The sequence below is a fragment of the Eulemur rufifrons genome, chromosome 8 (genome assembly GCF_041146395.1).
Source record: "Eulemur rufifrons isolate Redbay chromosome 8, OSU_ERuf_1, whole genome shotgun sequence".
In the NCBI taxonomy this organism is placed as follows: Eukaryota; Metazoa; Chordata; class Mammalia; order Primates; family Lemuridae; genus Eulemur; species Eulemur rufifrons.
In genome coordinates this window covers 103,667,903-103,688,948 of record NC_090990.1, presented here as the reverse complement: position 1 = coordinate 103,688,948, position 21,046 = coordinate 103,667,903, and the positions used below count along the sequence as shown (strand labels likewise).

The 21,046-nt window shown below is 48.5% G+C and overlaps 1 protein-coding gene across 4 annotated transcripts in view; it reads right to left on the bottom strand.

Moving 5' to 3' along the window:
• Positions 1–97: 97 nt before the first annotated feature.
• The window catches only part of PI4KB (phosphatidylinositol 4-kinase beta), a 28,943-nt gene continuing 7,994 nt past the window's right edge, over positions 98–21,046 (bottom strand). Inside the window, exons 2-13 of one of the 4 annotated variants that reach the window (XM_069480596.1) lie at positions 19,737–20,673; positions 15,029–15,073; positions 12,369–12,596; positions 10,696–10,923; positions 8,938–9,047; positions 8,240–8,344; positions 7,887–8,010; positions 6,837–7,102; positions 2,518–2,650; positions 2,162–2,282; positions 1,489–1,551; positions 98–1,093 (exon numbers count right to left, since the gene is read on the bottom strand). In XM_069480596.1, the coding sequence (XP_069336697.1) occupies positions 912–1,093; positions 1,489–1,551; positions 2,162–2,282; positions 2,518–2,650; positions 6,837–7,102; positions 7,887–8,010; positions 8,240–8,344; positions 8,938–9,047; positions 10,696–10,923; positions 12,369–12,596; positions 15,029–15,073; positions 19,737–20,645 (2,514 nt within the window). In that variant the 5' untranslated portion in view covers positions 20,646–20,673 and the 3' untranslated portion in view covers positions 98–911. Of the gene's footprint in view, positions 1,094–1,488; positions 1,552–2,161; positions 2,283–2,517; positions 2,651–6,836; positions 7,103–7,886; positions 8,011–8,239; positions 8,345–8,937; positions 9,048–10,695; positions 10,924–12,368; positions 12,597–12,965; positions 13,648–15,028; positions 15,074–19,736; positions 20,674–21,046 lie in introns of those variants that run through there. The other 3 variants (XM_069480597.1, XM_069480598.1, XM_069480599.1) reach the window with 3 other exon arrangements.

Here is a 21,046-nt window from a genome sequence, read left to right as displayed (position 1 = left end):
GCCATTGGAATAATAAATTTGATATGGTGATAAAAAAAAAAAAAAACTTCCCGGGGAAGAGGTGGTGTTGACCAAGACAGGCAGGGGAAAGGCAGTCTTCCTCCTCCCTTCTGTGTGCTGCCTTCTTTCTGTATCTTGGACACTGAGGTGTCTGTTTACTCCTCATCACCCAACCCCTCCCTTCCCCCACCGCCAAAAAAACCAATTTGGAAATGACACAGATGGCTAACTAAGGACTTTATTTCAAACAAAAATTAAAAATAAAAAATTGAGAGCTATTTCCCTGGGTGTGGGGAAGGGAGCAGGGTAAAGAATTCCCCACAGCTAGGCCAGTACCCTCAATACACGGGAGGGGTTGTGGTAATTCCCTTCCTCGCCCCTGAGGTGGGGAACCTCAGCACGTTCAGAGCCCACCTATCAGGGGGAACCTGGGCTTGGGGCCAGTTCCTGGGAGGGGTAGAGCTGGGCAGCAGCCTGGCCAAAGGCCAACCACAGGATTGAGTCCTAAGTGCCAAGAACCTACTCTCCCACCTTCCTGGGACCCAGAACGGACGAAGAGGATGGCCTATGGAGAACCTCTCAGATCCTGGCGAGAAGGAAGGCCCTGGCGTCCCTCACATTCATCACCTCTGTTCTCCGGAGGGCAGTGAGTCCTGGAGTCTGTCAGGTGGTAATACTGACACAGAGCCTGAGGGCAGGGGAGCCCCAGCAAGTCTGGACCCCATAGCTGGCTCTCCCACCCCCCGGCAAGCTCTCGCGCTTACCACATGATCCTTTGTATTTCTTGCCTTCCATTTCCCTTGTGTGGATGGTTGGGTAGGTGGTTTCCTGGTTTGGGGTTTCTCAGACAAGGGCCCCTCCAGGAGGGTCCCCTGGATCCCCCACCACCCCTGGGCCTGAGAAGGAGGGTATCACATGATGCCGTTGGTGAGGTACTGGAAGCCATCGTAGAGCTTGGTGGTGATGGACCGCATGCTGCCGTCCACCATCTGCTCCACCAGCAGCTGCAGCTGCTCCTCGGTCATGCTCATGTGGAACCTCTCTTTGAGGTTGCGAATGGTGCTGGAGCCATGGAAGCAAGGAAGCTGAGAACCTGGGGGAAGCAGTGGGGATTGAGGGTCATGGATGGATAGGAGGCGGGCAGTAGCAATAGCCACAGCAAATACGGAGCCAGGGGTATCTGAAGTGCCCCTTCCCTCCCACCTCAGAGATCCCTGACGGCGTGGATGCAGTTCTGCTTGGGCGGAAGGAAGGAAATGGCACAAGGCCCTGACTCGAGCTCCTCATCATCCCATGCTCCTCAGCCCCTCTGTAGGCGAGGGCATATGGGCAGAGGGGGAAGAGGACCAACACATCTCCCCAAGTAAGGGGTAAGGGGGCAGAATCTTAGAACCCAGAGGGCAGCCTGGGAAGAGGCTCTTGGGAATGGGCCCTGAGCTGGGCACTTATCTGGTTGCAGCCTCTGCCTATGCTACGTCTGACACTCACAGATGACCTGGGCCACCGTCATCACGGGGCCAGACGGGGATGCTCCTGAGCAACGACGACAACCTGTAGGGTAGGGGCAGGGATGGGGAGGAGGAGACTGGCAGCTCAGACCTGGTGTACACCTGGGGCCTTGGGGAGGGGGATGGGGACAGGAGGGGGTTCTGGGCCAAAGACTGTAGATGGTCAGGCAATGAGGAAAAAGCAAAATGAAAGAAGATAAAGATGAGAGACAGAGGAAATACTTCCCAGTTAGAGCAGGAGGGGTGAGTAGTGGGAAAGGGAAGGGTGGCCGAGGACAGGGCAATCAGAGGTCACAGTGGAACAGGGAGGACAAATGGAAGGAGGAAACTGAAAAACTTAGAGCTGGACAAGGGGTGGGGAGGTAAGAGGGACCAGGAGGCTGTAAATGGGATTGTTCTCTCCCTGAGGATGCCTAGGAGGTAGTTTCTGCTGCCCCTTCCCCCACCCCCTGGACCTAGCCCTGCCAAGGTCAGGAGGAATGTTCTGAAGGAGAAACAAGGCACTGGATCAGAGCTGGAAACCCTCTGGGAACTGGCTCACCCAACCCAAGTCCTAAGGTGGAATCAATTTTTCAGAAGTGCTATGCTCCAGGGCCCTAACCTAAGTGGGAATCCTGAAGCACTGTGGACACCTGGCCTCTCCCCAGCCCCACCTTGCTGCATGATCTCCACGATCTGCACCACCTTGTCCATGTGTTTGCGAGCCGCGATCAGCCCTTGCAGCATGAGCATCTTATAGTAGTTGAACATGTCACCATCCAGGCCACCCATCACCTGGGAAGGGAGGAGACAGTTGTGTGCACAAGTGGACTAACAGGCCTACCAGAACACCCCCACCTCCTCTCTTGGGGCAATCGTGCCAAACTCTGTTGTTGCCCTACTCCCTAATCAGGCAGGAAGCTCCCAGGAAATCCTGCCTCACCCTAATTTGTGGGGAGCCATCAGCTTCCCCTCTCATGACAGAGAAAGAACACAGTGACCCCAGAGGCACCTCTCCTTCCTGACTCACATCCACAAACTCTGTGGTCAGCTTAAAGGCTGACGTCTCAAAGCCCAGGTTTCGGGGTGAGCTGGACAGGATGAAGCCAAAGTCGATGTGGATGATGTGGCCTTCTGCGTCCAAAAGGATGTTCCCATTGTGTCTGAGGAGGGGAAGGAGAGCAGAGGAAGAGGCAGTAGTCAGTCTGACAGGCTGGAAGCTCAAGCCACAATACATTGGCCACATGACATCATGGGGGAGTCTCCTGCCAGGTTTCCTCTGCCTATAACTCTGGGTCCAGTCTCCTAGGACCTAAAGCTAGCAGTGGAAGGAAAGGAAGTTGGAAAAGTAAACTGCTAACAAAGGCTGTCGGGTCTAGAATTGCTATTAACAATTTAATAAGAATAGCGTAAGATTATTCCAATGTCCCAGAAGTTGCACTTACAGCACCCAGAAGGATCCCAATGAAGTAGAGAATCCAGAAGCAAGGGAAGGAACCCAAGCACTTTGCTCAGAGGGAAGCCTCCATTCCGGACCTATTTACCAGTGTTTTATTTGTCAGCCTACTGCAGAGCAGAAGCAGCACCAGAAGGGAGCAACAGAGGCAAGCAGGCTGAGTGGAGCTGTAATGTAAAACAGTGTGGGGGTTTCAGGGGGTAAGTTTTAAATCACTGTGTAGGCTAGGCGCGGTGCCTCACCCCTGTAATCTCAGCACTTTGGGAGGCAGTAGCAGGAGGATTGTTTGAGCTCAGGAGTTTGAGACCAGCCAGAGCAAGAGTGAGACCTCGTTTCTACAAAAAGTAGAAAAATTAGCTGGGCATCATGGCACACGCCTGTAGTCCCAGCTACTCAGGAGGCTGAGGCAGGAGGATCACTTGAGCCCAGGAGTTTGAGGTTGCTGTGAGCTATGATGAGGCCACTGCACTCTAGCCTGGGTGACAAAGAGAGACCCTGTCTCAAAAAAAAAAAAAAAAATCGCTTGTGTAAAATATCTCAGGAGATAGTACTACTACAGGGCAGCTGTAGAAGAGTTAAAGGAAGATAAGGCCCAGGTCTTTGTGATTCCCACATGAATGGCCAGTAGATGAAGGAACAATTAACATGCTAAGCATGTGAGGCCTGGCCTATTCAGCATAACCAACCTCCTCAGTGTCAATGAAGGCTTTGTTAGGCTTAGAGATCATGGTCTGAGGGCCACCTTCTCTGGGGATGGTCTGACCCGCCAAAAGAGAAGGGCAAAGGGAGAACTGAGTCCATCTGAGTCCTTCCCCCTCTGGGAAAACACTAAGGATTTAGCAACAATCTTAAGATTTAGTACAACCTTAAGAACCAGAAAGTTTCTGAGAGATGTCCTAATCCAACCTCTTACAGGTGAGGAAACAGAGGCCCCGAAAGGACGTAACTTACTTGCCCAAGTCCCAACGCTAGTGAGGAGCAGTTTCCTTTCCTTTCCTAACTACTGGAGTTAGCTCCAGCTAGAAAGCTGTTTGGGACCCATTCACTGTTGCCACTTTGTTCCAGTGGGTGATTCCATTCATGGCTTGACTACATCTATTCTTTTTTGAGTTATTATGAATGGTTTACCAGCTACCTGCCCTCTTTTCTTTAAAGATGGACTCTCATCTTCCAAACATATTATTATTATTTTAATAATATAAAGAGATTTATTCTGAGCCAAATTTGAGGACCATGACCCAGAGCCACACCCAAGAAGCCTTGAGCAAGTGGACTCCTCATCTTCCAAACATACTAGTTTTCTAAAGAAAAGCCCTGGGGCCTGACTAGTGCCAGCTTCCCTGCCACCCATCTATTCAATCCTGGTGCTGAGCTCTAGGCTCTCTGGGCCCTAGGTTCAAAGTCCTGACACCTTAGGCTTGGTGTAGTGGCTCACACCTGTAGTTGTAGCTACCTGGGAGGCTAAGGCAGATGATCACTTGAGCCCAGGAGTTCGAGGCTACAGTGAGCTACGATGGTGCCCCTGCACTCCAGCCTGGATGATAGCATGAGATTCTAGCTGTAAAAAAAAATTCTGGGCCAGGTGTGGTGGCTCACGCCTGTAATCCTAGCACTCTGGGAGGCTGAGGTGGGATTATTGCTTGAGGTCAGGAGTTCAAGACCAGCCTGAGCAAGATCGAGACCCCGTCTCTACTAAAAATAGAAAAAATTAGCCGGGCATGGCGGCACATGCCTGTAGTTCCAGCTACTTGGGAGGCTGAGATAGGAGGATTGCTTAAATCCAGGAGTTTGAGGTTGCTGTGAGCTAGGCTGATGCCATGGCACTCTAGCCAGGGTGACAGAGCAGGACTCTACCTCAAAAAAAAAAAAAAAAAAAATTCTGGCTTGAGGCCAGGAGTTAAACATAGTTTGGGCAACACAGTGAGACCTTGTCTCTATAAAAAATTTTAAAAAGGCAGAGGATGAGAGATCAAAAATTACCTATCGGGTATGGTATATACTATTTGAGCAACGAGTACATTAAAAGCTCTGATTTCACCACTATATAATTCATACATGTAACAAAAAACACTTGTTCCCCCTAAATATATTGAAATTAAAAAAAAAAAAAATTAGCCAAGCATAGTGGCATGTGCCTGTGGTCCTAGCTACTTGGGAGACTGAGGCAGGAGGATTACTTGAGCCTAGGAGTTCAAGATTACAGCGAGCTATGATCATGCCACTGCACTCAAGCCTGAGCAATAGGGCAAGACAGTGTCTCTTAAAAAGAAAAAAAGAAAAGAAAAAGATCCTGGCAATTTAGAGACAGTCTAAAGCTTGCAACCAAATTCCTCATTAATAATTACATTCCCCTGCAGCCCTCAAATGCAGAGCCTATGCTGGGTTCATTTGTGGGACTGACAGGGTGGAATGAGCACAGGTTCCAAAAGCTACCTGACCTTTATTTCCCTCATGAGGAAACACTTGTGTGACAGAGTTTTCATCTGGTTTAACTGTAAGAATATCAGCCCACAGCAGGCACTTAATGGATGCTAGATTTCTGACAGCTGCTCCATTAGCGAGATCCTAATGGGCCACCATGCTACTGGGAGCCCTGACAGTACAGGGCACTGCATTTCTGCCTTCACAGGAAAGCTGCCCTGTGCCCAGGGAGAGGTGAAACCCACAGGAGCATTCAAAGCACAGGCCCCGAGTCACTCTCTGGAGAATACTCTTAGAAGGCAGGGCTAGGTGGTGTAATTATCTGTGTACAATATGTGGTTCACCTATTAGTCAGGTGTAGTCAGGTCACAAAAACGTCATGTGATCTTGCAAGAAATGACAGCTCTGGGCAAAACAACAGATAGTTAAAAGTTGTGGAAATCATATGTTGGAATAAGAAGTAAGGAGAGGCCGGGCGCGGTGGCTCACGCCTGTAATCCTAGCACTCTGGGAGGCCGAGGTGGGCGGATCGTTTGAGCTCAGGAGTTCGAGACCAGCCTGAGCAAGAGCGAGACCCCATCTCTACTAAAAATAGAAAGAAATTATATGGACAGCTAAAACTATAGAAAAAAAAATTAGCCGGGCATGGTGGTGCATGCCTGTAGTCCCAGCTACTCGGGAGGCTGAGACAGGAGGATCGCTTGAGCTCAGGAGTTTGAGGTTGCTGTGAGCTAGGCTGATGCCACGGCACTCACTCTAGCCTGGGCAACAGAGTGAGACTCTGTCTCAAAAAAAATAAATAAATAAATAAATAAATAAATAAAAAAAGAAGTAAGGAGAGTTCATGGCTGGGAGATTCAGCTTTATCTCCACCATGTCTCTCATACCCATCTTCTCCTTCCTGTTCTCGGACACCACCCTCAGCACCCCATTACCTCTTACTGTTGCCAAAGGCCCAGTTATATCTGCCCTCATGCACATGCCATAGGGCATTTATTTACTAAATAGACTGGATCATGTCATTCCTCTGCCTGCAAAATAAAACTATTCAGCTTCACAATGAAGGCCTTTCTTAACCTGGCCTCAATTTACCTGTCTCATGTCACTGCCTACTACTCGCCTGCCTGCAGTGCCGCCGGAGCCCTAATCACATTGAATTATTTCCTCTACCTGGGACACACCTCCCTCAGCTTTTTCTGTCTTCATTTTCCCTTGTCCTTTAATACCATGTTCACTCAAACCCTTACTCCTCCCATTAATCCTTCATTTCTTTGCCCTTTTACCCTAGCACTGGTCAGTATGTCTCTTTGGCTTAATGTCATGTGAACACATCTGTCTCTCCTTAAAATATGTTGTTTGTTTCATCATTACATCTTGGCAATGGAAGCTGGTAATAAGCAACTGAGAACTACACATAAAGTGATAAAGGGAATGCCAGAGAGAGGTTAGGATGAGAGGCAGGAGACACCCACCTGTCCTTGACTTGCAGCAGGTAGCAGACCAAGCAGTAACCAGCGCAACTTTGCACAAAATTGCGCTGGGCACTGAGGAATGCCTCAGTGGTGTAACTGCCATGCTCCTGTAGGAAGTAATCGAGCAAGGAGAGCTGTGACTGTTTCTTCACCTGGTGGATGGACACAGCGTTGACCACTGGTTCAATCATGCCACTATCAGCCGAAATCACAAGGATCTTGTATGGCTTGATCCAGAGGGGTACTCGCTCCTGTTCCCAAATGGACTGTGAGGAGACATGGAAGTATTGGGGCTGTCATCTTTCTCCAAACTAGAGGAGGCGGCTAAAACTCCCCATTTTCCCCAACCCCTCTCCTTGGCGGCATTGGATTCTTAAGCCATCACATCAAATGAATAAGATTCCCTGATCCTGCTGAGAACCAATAAGTTCTGAAAGGAAGTCCAAGTCCTGACAAAGTCAAGAAACTACACTCCGATGTATGTGGGAAAAAGTATCATGTAGGTAGAAAGTCCAAGAAAGGCAGGGAGAGCAGGAAACCTTATTGTCACTTCACAAGCAGAGAGAATGGGAGGTATTATTATAAGTTCAAAGAAAAAGGACTGAGGTCCAGAGAAAGCTTCTTTAGAAAATGAAAATATGTATACAGTATAAAGAACTGGATTAAACAAGTAAAACTGCTTGCAGGCGACCAACCCAGGGGCTCAGGGGATCAATATCTCAGCACACTACAACCCACCCACTGCAGACCATTTGGGAAGTTCTGATCTAAACAAACCCAGTGCCCTGAAGTTCAGTGATCCAAACTAGAGTTTGGAGAGTTTGGAGAACAGGACAGGTGCAGTTCACAAAAGGGCCAAAAGAGGCCACTGTTTCTGTGGCTGTGCTTCCCAGGGGAAAGGAATACCAGCTTCAGTTTAATCTACCTCCAATTAAGAGCTGGGTAGGAAGCTGGTCCCCAGCAGAGCTCCCTGCAGAACAACCTATGTGGTCATCTCAGGTGTGCTGGAGTTGGGCTGAGTTCCCTTCCTTTCTCTTTCCCTTCTCTTACCTGCAGTTGCTTTAACACCTGGAAGGCCAGCAGCTCTTGCCTAAGGTCATCCCCACATTTGACAATGACTGACAGGAGCCGCCAATTGGGGAGATGGCCATAGGGGGAGCCCTCTCTGATCCGCCTGTGAAGAGAGAAGAAAAGGGTGTCAAAGGGCGAGGCCAGGGTGAAGCCAGAGATATGGCTTCTACCAAAAATCCAAAGCAAACGCCCCATAAGACAAGGACTCAGACTGCCTGGGAGCCTGACAGACTTTTTGGAGGCTAATGGATAATAAAGATGGTGCAGTGAGCACCTGCAATTGCCTCCGAGCTACAAGAGGGGTAGAGAGACCACCCCCCCACCCAACTCACCGCACTTTCTCCTGCCAGGGCTCTTTGAGAGCAACTGCAGAAGGGTCTTCTGGGTCCCGTTTGAAGGCTGTGGGGGTGTGAGCCAGCTGTTCCGAAAGGCGCCGTCTAGCAGGAAGAAAATACATCATTTGCTTGGAGGAGCTACTACCCCAGAGTCTCATGTCCCTGTCTATGCTGGCATTTCCTGTACTGTTTCCCGGATTCTGGACACACAGAGATAGGAACCCAGACTGAGAAAGACTCATGGAAGGAAATCTTTTGCTAACCTGGTGGTTTGTAATCATGTAAAATTGCAGATTACCAAGGCCTCCCTATTCCTCTACCAAGATTGATTCAGAATGAGGTCTGACTCCAGAATCTGCACTTTCAACAAGGCCTCCTTCTTCACCCTTGATTCTGACACACGTCAATTTGAGACCCCACTTTGAGAAACACTGCTCAAATTCCTTCCTCTGGTGCTTTCATCCTTTTGGAGTCCTTTTAAAATTTAATTTCCTTCTGTAGTAGCCCAGGTAATTTCTCAACCTACACCTTCACTGCCTCAAGTTTGGTGGCTTCAGGACAAGGATGGAATAAGGAAAGAAAAGGAAAAGACACAGGCTGACAACAGGTGATTAAGACAGAGAAGAAGGGGACAAAAAGATAATCAGTGCCTGAAAGAGGGTTGAAGTATGAGGGGCAACGTAATCTGGCCATACCGGATGTCCCCCGCTGCAATAAACACAGGCTCTTTGCTCTCTTGGCTGGTGATGCTGTCCACGGAGAACTGAGAGATGTTGTCACAGCTGTTGGTGTGCACTTCAGGGAGCTGGGGAGAGCAGGGGAGCACTCGTCAGAAGTGCTATGCACAGGTCTCCTTTCTCCCACCTCCTGCCTGTTTGCCATCACCATGGCATGTTCATCCTACCTCCACCCCTCTTCTAAACTCTTCTCCAAAAAGCCTCCCTGGTTATACACCATCCTGATCACTTGGACCCCAAACTGCTTAGCACTCACAAAGACCCTGCCTACTGCAGTGTTTCTCAAAGTGTGAATTACCTGGGATGCTTGCTAGAATGCAGATCCCCAGGCCCCACTATCGATCTGAATTAGAATCACTGGGAATGGGATTTGAAACTCCGAATTTTTAACAAGTTCTCCAGAAGACTCCCAATGCACTAAAGTTTGCAAACCACTGCCATGACCATCACGGAAGCCTGAACTTTCAGCCTCATACCCCACCCTGCCCCCAAGGCTAGGGATCCATTCTCTGCTAGGGTGCTATGCAGACCCTTTTCAGACTAGATTCCTCTGACGATTTCTTCAATCTAAGTCATTGACTCTTACCTCCCCATCTCTAATTATGGAATATTCTATCAGACCCCAAGGCCCATATCAAGTCCCTTCTCTCCTTCCTTTATACCAGAGCATTTCTCCTCAACTCCATTTGTCACCTAATGCACACTGCCTTGTATATCTCAATTTTTTTTTTTTCTTAAATGTCTGTGTCTAATCTGCCCAATTGGACTGTAGACTTGAGACAGAGATACTGTCTTTTCACAAAGTGAAATCTGGCGACGTTAATGGCCCTACATAAGATCCTGCTCTGGGGCTCCTCCTGACCCCAGAGTAAGGTTCAAGTTTCTTTCCTAGCTTACAGGGCCCCTCCTACAGTCTGGCACATGCCAACCTCTCCAGTCTCATTCTTCACTACTTCTCACCTCACACCGGTACATCACAGCCAGCCACAATTTCTTTCAGTTCCTGTAATAGGCCAAGCTCCTTCTTATCTTCTGGTCTTTGCACATGCTATTTCCTCTGCCCAGAATATTCTTTGTCCAGCTAATTCTTACCCACGCTTCAGGCCTCAGCTGAGATTACTTCCTCCAGGAAATCGTTTATGACGCTCACAACAAATCTGGAGTGAGTGCTACCCCCACCCTCAGGTGCTCCTATCATGTCCCATCCTCTCCACCACAACCTGGATCACACCATACTATAACTACTTGCTTATTGGCCTTGTTATCTCTCCTACTAAGTCATAAATTCCTTGAAGGCAAGGGCCAAGTCTTGTTCACTAGCACACAGCACTCAGCTCTGTCACACAGAAGATCCTCAATAAATATTTCTTGAATGAATGAATGTATGACTTATCATTCTCTGCTATCTTAAGACAACTTTATACAATGGATGTTTAGTAAATATTTTCATCAAATTTCCCTTATTCCCCCAGGCTTGGAATCTCCTCTTTACATTTAATTTGAATTCCTTCTGCAGGAGTACAAGCTTCTCCTGAATCTATTCTAGACTGAAGAAGTTCAGAGCCTTTCCCTCTTATATACCCCTCACCACCTGCATCACTCATTTGGGTACTTGCCTCATTCTGCCTTGGGGTATGTTGTCTTGTTTCAGATATACTGGAAGCTCCTGGGGAATAAGTGCTGTGCCCTAGTATTACCTCCTTGGAGCTCCCTCACCTCCACTTGCAGCTCGCCTATGTCATCCACCGACCAGGCCTCATCATCATTGTCATAGTTGGGCACAGTGCTGAAGCTGCCAGCCCGCTGCTCATGGGTTATACCACATTCGGGCAAGTTCTCTACGGACCGTGTACTCCGAATTCGGTTCTCAGGGATCCGGGCAGGGACACTGGTGGTGTCGAAGTTTTCACATTCAAGGACTTCCACATAGATCAGGTAGGGAGCCTGGCGGGGGAGTGAGAACAGTATTTGCAACTTACCTCCACCACAAATCTCAACTCTATCAACACAGTTCTTCTTGCTGCCTACTCCTAGCTCTAGCCTTCACCCATCAGCCCAATACTGTGAACAGCATACATGGGGCAGGCATGTGTCCTATGACCATCAACAAAAAGAATCTGGGTGAGAAAGTACACAAGTTTTCAAAATGTTTCAGCTGAGTTTCAAAATGTATCGATGATGCACTTGGAAAAAACCACTCCAGCCTATCAATTATAGCCTGTAAGAGAGGACTAGAAGCCTCTGTGGGCTTGTCCTAAACACAGGGCCCAGGGAGCTAAAGTGGACAAAAAGACTGGGACAAAGCCGGGCACTTTCCCAAGGAGGATTCTAATCTTTTTTTTTTTTTTTTGAGACAGAGTCTCACTCTGTTGCCCAGGCTAGAGTGAGTGCCGTGGCGTCAGCCTAGCTCACAGCAACCTCAAACTCCTGAGCTCAAGCGATCCTCCTGCCTCAGCCTCCCGAGTAGCTGGGACTACAGGCATGTGCCACCATGCCCGGCTAATTTTTTCTATATATATTTTTAGCTGTCCATATAATTTCTTTCTATTTTTAGTAGAGGTGGGGTCTCGCTCTTGCTCAGGCTGGTCTCGAACTCCTGAGCTCAAACGATCCGCCCACCTCGGCCTCCCAGAGTGCTAGGATTACAGGCGTGAGCCACCGCGCCCGGCCCTAATCTTTAATACTTCCTCTGGAAGAAGAACCTGAACCATGAGTACTCATTCCAACCGGCAGACAAATTCAGCTAATTCTCTCCAGTGTGAATTGGGCATCTTTGTCTCCTTCTGTCTGCCCATTATGATCAGAAAAGGTCTTAAAAACAAAATATTTCTCTACCTTCATGGCTGCTGTACCTGGAAATCCTAAGAGTTACGGAAGGACTGGGGAAGAGCTACCAAAATGACTATAAGGAGGAGGTGGAGAGCAATTCTCCTAAGATACAGCAGGCAAGCTGAAAAGATTAGGCTTCTTTGGCTTTGGTGCAGAAAAACAAAGCTCATACTGGGTGCAGTGGCTTATGCCTGTCATCCCAGCTTCTCAGGAGGGTGTGAGGATCACTTGAACCCAGGAGTTCGAGACAAGCCTGGGCAACATAGTTAAAACCCATCTCAAAAAAAACCAAAGCCCAAGAAGGAGGACACGAGGGCTCTCAAAATCACAATAATGGTGTGGCTGCAAAAAAAAATAAAAAAGTAATAAAAAAATAATAAAACAAAACAAAAAAAAAATCATAATAACACTGAGATAGAGTCATGGTTGACACATGGATCATGAACTATGAAGGAAGTACAGGACTTTGGTGGAGGCATTCGTGGGCATACACACAAACCCTGGACAATCATGGCAGTAGAGTCATCTCAGGGGTAGGGTTTGGGCCAGAGCGCACCTACCTTGTCCTTAGAGTTGAGGACAACAGCCTGTGTGTGGGGTACGCGGACCACGTGGTGGTCAAAGCCAGCAGTGGGCAGCCAAACCCGGGCAGGGAGCTTATGGTTGAGCAGGGAGAGCTCTGAGATGAGCCGCTGTGTTTTCTGCTCTTTGGTGGGGAGTGTGGCGAGCCGCTTGCCGATCGCCATCAGAGATTTGATGAATTCCCGCTCAGGAGCCAGTCGAATAGGCTACAGGGGATTGGGATAAAACAAAAGATGATGAAGAAACCATAGAAAAAAATTGGTCCACCCACTCAATTACTCCTGGCCAATCAGGCCAGAGGCCCTAGTGTCTAGAGAACTCCAGGAAAGGAGTGACCTTTTGGCCCTAGTAGGAGATTCCACCCCATCCCTTGCAGTTTGAATTGAGAACAGCCAGCATATTCCTTCTCCATAGGCTATCTTGAGGGTAAGGGGGGCCATGAGTCCAGGTAAGTGGGATGTACCCCTTTTCTCTTGGACTTGAGTTCCCGTAAGGACTGTCCCAAGCCTTCCGAATGGGTAGAGGGACAACATCTGGAGAGGTCCGCCAGGGCCCCAGAGAGAATAGCTGCTTACAATTGAAGTGTTTCACCCATCTCAACAACAGGGTTATCCCTCTCCCCATCTGGATCCTTGAGCTGGAACTCTGCCAAGGGGCTCTGCCAAAGCCCAAAAGGCTAGGGAAGGGAGTTCCAAGTTAATATTTCCGCTTTCAAAGAAGGAAGGTGCTCTTCAATTACTTCTGTTGATTTCCACGGTATTCCCCTATCCATCCCACAACCTCTTACAAGGTGATGCACATGCAGGGGATGGGACAAGGATGAGCACACTTTGCATTAATGAGAGAACAATCAAGGAGACAGAAAAAGCAGATGGAGGGAGGTAGGTGGGGGCAGGTGGATGGAAAAAGCGACAGTTCCTTTTAGGTCCTGCTCATGGGCCTAAAGGTCAGTCTCTTCTAGTGATTTCTCCTTGGGTCCTCCTCTCCTACCTCTCAACAACTAGGCTCCCCATATTAGGTCCCTGCTGTGAGTTTGGCTCCTCCTGCTGGGCACTTCAGTCATCCCCAGAAAGGGCAAAGTCAGTCTGGGGAGTAAGGCTGGGTGGGGAAAAAGACAGACTCGGCTAGACATGAAGAAGGGCTCTTTTCACAGTCTAGGTCCTTTTACTATAAAGGGGCATTTTATCAAGATAGCACCCCAACTCCCCATCCCATCTCCCCCTCTTTTAGAAGCATTTCACTCACCAGGCTTTTCTCTCCCTTTCTATGTGTGCCTTGCTTAGTTTCCTGATTGAGAATTTCTACCCTCACTCCCTCACACTGCAAAAAAAAAAAAGAGCTTCTTTTGTAAACTGGGCAGTCCCAGGTCTGCCTCTCCATGTGCAACAGAGCCAGGGTTCAAAAGAAAAGCTCATCTCTCAGCTTCTGCCCCATGGGGGCTGGCTCAGGGTGCCACACAAATAATGAAATAGGGTGTCTAAATCAGTCAGGCATGCTTTGGGGGGCTGGGCTGAAAAGAGATAAAGAAAGGAAAACAATAGAACTGGGCTTCTATGGTCCCTGGAAATATCCTGGAGGCCTAATAGAGAAAGAGAAAGAAAAGAAGAGGAAATTTGAAGACTCATTCCTTCCTTCATCCAGATCCCCTAATCCATCCATTCAGGTGGCAAATGGTCACTGTCCCAAGGACTCCCCACCTCCACCAATTCCTAGTTATTTCAGATTAGAAAAGACAGAATTCCTTCCCATCAGCATTTGGGTTGGGGGCCCCTAAATTACATGAGCTTGTTGAAAATGTGACCCCAGTCCTCAAGAGAGGCTCGGCCACGTGGGAGGAGACAGGATCATGATTGAAAGGGGATTAGCACAGAACATAGAAAACTGATTGGGTAGACAAATCAAAAATAAAATGTAAAAAATTATCCAAACTCCCTGAGGGTCCTGCATTTCCTCTCACGTCTTTGCCCAGCAACAAGGTCCAAGACCCTGTGGGACCAGAGGGTCAGAGGTTAGTCCAGAGGGAACAAGAAAGGAGGGTGGGATTAAGAGACATCCTGGGCAGTGAGCTGGGAAAAGGGAAGAACTCAGACCTGGAAAAAATGTGGTTGAAGTTAAAAAAGAAAATCAGTTGTGGGGAGGTAAAACTTTCCTTCAGGCCAAGTCCTGTTTGCTTTTGGAGTCAGCTCACCGGTACAGGGCCTATCATTTAGAAGACTCTGAATAAATATTTGATAATCTGGTGGCAGAAGCCATGGGGAAAGGGTGGGAGAAACAGGATCCTGGGGGTTTCTGCCAGGCAGTTCTTGGCTCCAGTCCAGGAGTGAACTCTACCTCTCTCCCAGCTGTTTGCTCCAGAGACCCAGGAGCTGAGGGCTGAGTAGCACGGCATCCCAGCTGTCTCTGAGAGAAGGATCAGCTGAGCACATCTCAGCCGGGCTCAGGACATCCGCAGCAAATGGAGGAGGTCAGGGGACTCCTCCAGATCTGGGAGGCCTCGGAGGGAGGAGCTGATCTCACAGGGAGAAAAGGGGCCTTCAACTCCAGCCTTGGCTTGGGGGGGCTCAGAAGACCTGGGGACGGAGAGGAAATGCGGCCATGGGGGGAGCCTGCCACCCAGTCCCAGCCTGGCCCCACTTACGGAACTGAATGAATTATCAATACTCTCGGTGCTGGAGGAGAGCTCCTGGGAAAGGGCCAGAGGGCAAGGGGAGAAGGAGGGGGCAGGGAGGGAGGGGAGAGAGACAAAGGCAAAGAATTTAGCTCCAACTTGGATCATAACTGCTTCTCTTGTGAAGCTCTTACCTTTCTGCTTTAATAAAAGAAAATCAACCCAGAAAAGCCACTTGCCCAGACACTGTGGGAGATGCTAGAAGGCCAGTCCAGACCTTGAAGTCAGAATGGGTGAAGAGACAAAGCGGCCTCTGCTTTTCATTTTATTCCCTTCTATTCTCACCTGAATCTTCCTTCTAGGACAAAACCCTAAAGCTGGGTCCCTCGGGTAGTAACTCTGCACTGCCAACCAAACTCTCCTCCGTGGGGACCACCACAGAGGGACTGAATTTAATAAGCTGTGTGACCCCACACTGGAAACCCCTTGTTCCTCCAGCTTCTTGGAAATCTCAGGGAGGAAGAAGAGCTAAACTTTCAGTGGCAGGTATACTTTCTCTCTAATCAGCCTCATTATCCCCCTGGGAAGCTGAATCCCAACTTTGAACTTGTGCGACAAAGGGCATCCCAGATCTATGAATCTGAAATCTCTGGGCTGGACGTTGGTAGGAGTAGAGGAGAAATCAATATCATAACCCCCCTTAGGCTTCCTATCAGGCTATTCCACATGACACTCAATATATTACAACTGTTTTTTTTTTTTTTTTGAGACAAGGTCTTGCTCTGTCACCCAGGCTGCAATGCAATGGCACAATCATCCATATATTACAATTTTTTGACATAAATTGGGATCCCAGTTAAATTCATCTGAGAAAGCTGACTAGCTGGAGAGCAGCTGTCCCAGTTCCAGTCTAGAGGATTTATCTAAACAACACCCCATCCCTGTGTCTTACTGGTATCTGTGAGCAAGACAGAAAAAAGAGATGGTGGTCAAACTCTCATTCAGCAGCTCTGCAGCAGTGCTCACGCACAGGGCCCATCCTGGGTTCTATCCCACAGTATCTACCACAGCAGGGAGCAGGGGCAGCATGTGTGCACAAACAGGCAGGACCTGGCGGGCCTGGACTTAAGAGACAAAGTTCGGAGAGCTCCCAGGGCAGGAAGGCAGCTTCTTCTCTAGATCAGCATTTCAAATTCTACTTAATTCAGTTCCATGGTTTAAGTTCTATTCTAGCTGGAGGTCCTATAGTCAGGTCCTTCCTTAAAGAATCTGGGGAGAGCAACACTTTGAGAAGCCACACTTGGAAACACTCCCCTAAGGCAACAACTATTCTACTTTGGATCGAATTAAGGCAGAGAGGATGTCAGAGTCCATTTTGATTTAGTGGTTCAATTTCTGCCCATGAGCTGGTTGGGAAAGGATCAGCAGGCAGGACATTGGCTCCATGAGCAATGCTTTTGATAAGTCTCACACACAGGTCCCATCTGACTCATTAACCTCCCTGGGGAAAGAGAAGTATATATCATGACCTGCTCCTCTCCTCCTACTCCCTGGGCTTGAGTCACTCATACTAAGTCAGCTCCAAGGAGTAAAGCTGAGGCCAAGCTCTGACATCACACCATATCAGGTTGGAAGGCCCACTTGGGCTTCCAATGTTACACGCAGCAGATTTCTCTGTACAAAGGTTGCAGTCCTGAAAAGACAAAGCTGATCTACTAACAGTGTCATTATGTGGGGCAGGGTGTGGGGAGGGGGTGGTACCTAAATTCACTCTCTGCTTCCTATATCTTCACCCTATGCCAAAATATTTATAATTTGGTTACAAATGGGAAGGAAAACTGCCTGAGCAGAGTCCCCTGACTAGGCTGATAAAATTGCTTTGAAAAGGCACACTTTATGGAGGGAATGGTGGGAGATGGAAGAAATCAGTGTTAGAGCCCTCTGATTGTGGGGGGGGCGGGGCGCGGGTGCACACGGGCTGGGGGCAGGAGGTACAAAGGAATCCTCATGGAAAGGAAAGAAATGGAACCCTCTGTGAGCTCTGGGTGGAGAAGAGCTCTGCAGAAAGACCCCAGGCAGGAAGAGAACTGTACAAGCAGCCCCTGGCCCTCTTCCTTGAGTCCCCACCGCATCCTCTAGAGCTCCTTTACTGGTGGTGGGAACACAGGATTAAACTCAGAACCCAAAAGGCAAGAGATTGGGAGCAGAGTGTCAGGGTCCCCCTAGACATTCTCCTTCTATAGTGTCTCTGCTCAGGCCTTAAGAAAATTATGTGCTTCATTTTAGTAAGCTGTATACTTCATGCTTATGGCAGGAAACAACTTTTTAAGAGAGTCACAAACTAAACAGTTCCCTAGAAATGGGGGTTTCCATATTACCTTAAAAGATCCTAGAGGGAACAACAGCATTTTATTTTCCATCCTCCACACTGTGCACACTGTACAAGGTCAGTAACTATTTGTTGAGTGAATAAATATTGCATGACAGGAGACAGGGAGGAATAGAAGAAGGAAAACCAATTCCCTTGGTATCTGGAGGACAAAGGCCTTGACAGACATATCCTCAAAATGACAAAGGGGTTAGGAGAGACCCCTGTGCTGAAGATTTCCAATGCTCAGAAACCTAGCGATATTCATATTTATCTTCTGTCCCTCTTTCTTGCTCTCTCATTTTCTGAGGAGCCACAGTGGACTCAGGTGTCTTGTTCTGCCAGCACGGGATAACCTAGGAGTGCCCAGGGATGCAGTATCTCCTTCCTTTCCTGGATCTAGTACCCAAGATAAGGAGTCAGGTTGAAGAGAATGGCAGCTAGAGAACTCACCCTAGATGATATAAGGACTCACAGAATACCTGCCTTTCAGTGCAGGTAGGAGTAGGAGTTAGACGTGAGGAAGAGGGACCGAGGATCAGCACAGAGTAAGAAAAGCCCTGAGGCCTCAACTTTTCTGGTCCTAAGATGAGGACTACAAAATGGATACAGAGAAAAGCCAAGCCTGACAAAAGGCACCAAGGAATTCACTTCCAGTTGCTCACACTCATATGGTTACAGGCTTGACCCCAGGAAGAGACAGCTCTCAAATCTTTCAGGACCTTAGCTATACCAGACTTGGGAAGACTCTTCTTGCTCCGCAACACCCTCCCTTCATGACCCTGGGCTTCACTGCCAAGCTCAACCAGAAATGAAAATGGTCCATTCTGCTTCTGAGAACAGCTTGGGCTTTGCCTATGCATGGATGTGGAAGATGGCCATGGCCTGGGCTCTTCTTCCCCAAATGGCCTTTGACAGCTGGAGACCTGGGGAACTAGATGCTGAGAAATAACCAAAGCAGTTCAGCTGAATGGTTATGAGCACCAGCTGTGGATCTGAGGCCTGGTCTAACATTCACTAGTTGAGAAACCTTGGGCAAATCATCTAATCTCTCTTAGCGTCAGTTTCCTCACTGGTAAAATAATACCCGTCTCTTACGGTTGTTGTGGGGATTAAATATAAAGTACTTGGTGTGATGCCTGACATATTAAGTGCTCAATAAATGTTAGCACTTTTAGCTTTACATTTATTAAATTATCATAATAAAACACCAAATTTCCAGAGAGAGCAAGCTCTGTAGTCTCCCCTCCCTCCAGCCTTCTCCCTTCCCTAGTCACTCTAACCTCCTTTTACTTGAAAGAAGTTCCATTGTATCAAAAATGTGGGTGAGTTATGTGCCCCATAGAAGCAGATGCCAGGACCATGGCTATACACATTTTCCAACAAGTGCAAATTCCTCGTTTTTCTCTCCCTTCTTTTCTAGGCTGGGCTGGCAGCCAGGATGGGAGCCTGGCCAATGGTGAGTGGGGCGGGGGGGGGGCACTGGGGCACCATTGTCTGGCTGGGACACCAGGTCACCAATACTTGGTTGTCCTCTGGGCAACTTTCCCTGCTATCTGTCCAGATGTGGAGTGGGGAAGGGGAGTATAACCTACTGATGTGCTCATCTCCTCCCTGCTCTATTTCCTAAATTGGATATCCCCAACTGCTGCCGTAGCTTCCTCTTGTTCCCAGCCTCAGGTCCTTGACTAGGCACTAGATTTGCTCCAGACTAAGATTGCTTCTCTCTTCCCTTGTGCTTCTTCCAAGTGATATGGGAGAGATATCAGCAAGGCAATCTTTCCTGCAAAGAAAGGTCAGGCAGGCGGGCATTCTGCAGATGCCTCAGTGATAAAGAATGAACTTTACCCTTATGTCAACAAAAGGCAGGATCTTCAGGAGGTAGGGGAGAGGGATTATGAGGAGGAGTGGCCAGGAGAATGAAGCTGATGTTCTAACATCCCCCTTCCCCAGCACACACAGACTAGCCCCTTTTCCTTTCCCATGGTTGCTGTTCTGAAGGCTCTAGTGGCAATCCCAGGTCTCAAGTTAGGGTGGCGAGTGACTCTGCCACAATTCTAAGTAGACAGTTAATGGAATGGCAGTGGTAGTTTAATAAAAACAACTTTGAACAGAGTCAGGAGTGTCAGCCTCGCCACATATGACCGGAGGCAAGTCACTTTATCTCTGGGTCTCTGAGTTCTTCCTCTGTGAAATGAGGCAGTTGGAATACATGAATTCTAAGGTCATTTTCCATTCTAACATTCCATGCTTTTATCAGTGAAATGAAACAGAGGGAAGGACAGAAAGGACAGAGTAACTCTATATAAGACATCCTGTCTCCGTGGAGCCCTCTGCCACCTGCCTCTCTGTCCCTCCCCAGAATTTTACCTCATCCTCATTCTCCACTTTAGGGTTGCTGGCTGTTCGTTTCAGGTTGCTGCTGAGACTTATGCTGGCGGTGGCATCTGACTTAGAACGCTGGTGAGTCCTTTTAGAGGGAGACAGCCCTGTGTCAGGGGCTGGGCTCAAGGAAGGCAGCTCCCTCTTTCGGTGAGCTGGCTTCAACTCATCTGAGAGGATCAGCTTCCGTAGCTTGGTCCCACGGGAGTGTCGTTGAGTGGAAATGTGCATGTCTGAAGAGTAGGCCCCAAGCAACAGGGCACACTGGAGGGAAAAGTTAATGCTCTGGCGGCAACGGTGGACTATGTAGGGTTTAATGGCATCACCCACATCCTCATCCATGTGGATGTACATGTTAAGCAGCTGGGGCAGATAGAAGTCCACGTCCTCATCGCGAAAGCAGAAGAGCCGGTTGCCGATGTAGGCTTGCACTCCAGGCTCCTTGGAGTTATAAAGGTATGAAATGGCCATGGAGATGTCAAACAGTTTTGATTCAAACAGCCTCAGCAGCCAAGACTGTTTAGCTGAGTTATTTTGCCGCTGCCTTCTTGCTCCTTTGGTTGTGCCCGAAGCCACAGTGGCCCCCATCTCATCTTCCTCCTCCCTGATCTGAGCAGGTGGATCATCTAGGCAACGGATCTCACTGTCCACACCATCCCCATTGACCAACTCCAGCGGGGAGCCTCTGCTAGAGATGGCTACGCCTCCATGCAAAAGCTTGACTTTCTCCAGCACCTCCTGGCAAGCCTTCTGGGCTACCTCAGGGTCAATCACTGATAGTTCCCCGACCCCCTCTGTGATGACACTTAGCAAGGATCCCCCATTATTCCCTGCTGGGCCAGGAGTCGGCTCAGAAGTTGGCTTCAAGGGGGCAGGCTCCACTACTGTGTCTCCCATGGCCACAGCCAGACTTCGAGCTTCCAAGCTATAGGAGGAGGGAGGAAGAAAGGAACAAAAAGGGAGATACATACACACACTGGTTAGTGGTGCCATCCTCAGGTCTTCCCTTCGCCATGAAACCTTCCCAGGCACCTCTTTTTGTCCTCCTGGACTCATTCAAAATCAGATGAAAGCCATCTCCTCCCAGGAAGCTTTCCCTGACTACCTCCACTTCTTATCACTACATTACTCTTTATTTCTTCTGCACTTACTCAGCTTAGCCTCTGTTCTTAGCTAATATATGTGAAATATTGTTTTATATTTGTTATGTTTATATAGGTTTACAAATTCTTCAGGTAGATTGGGGAGCAATTCAATCTTATTCCCTTATTCCTCTTCAAATACTTTTATATCCTCTT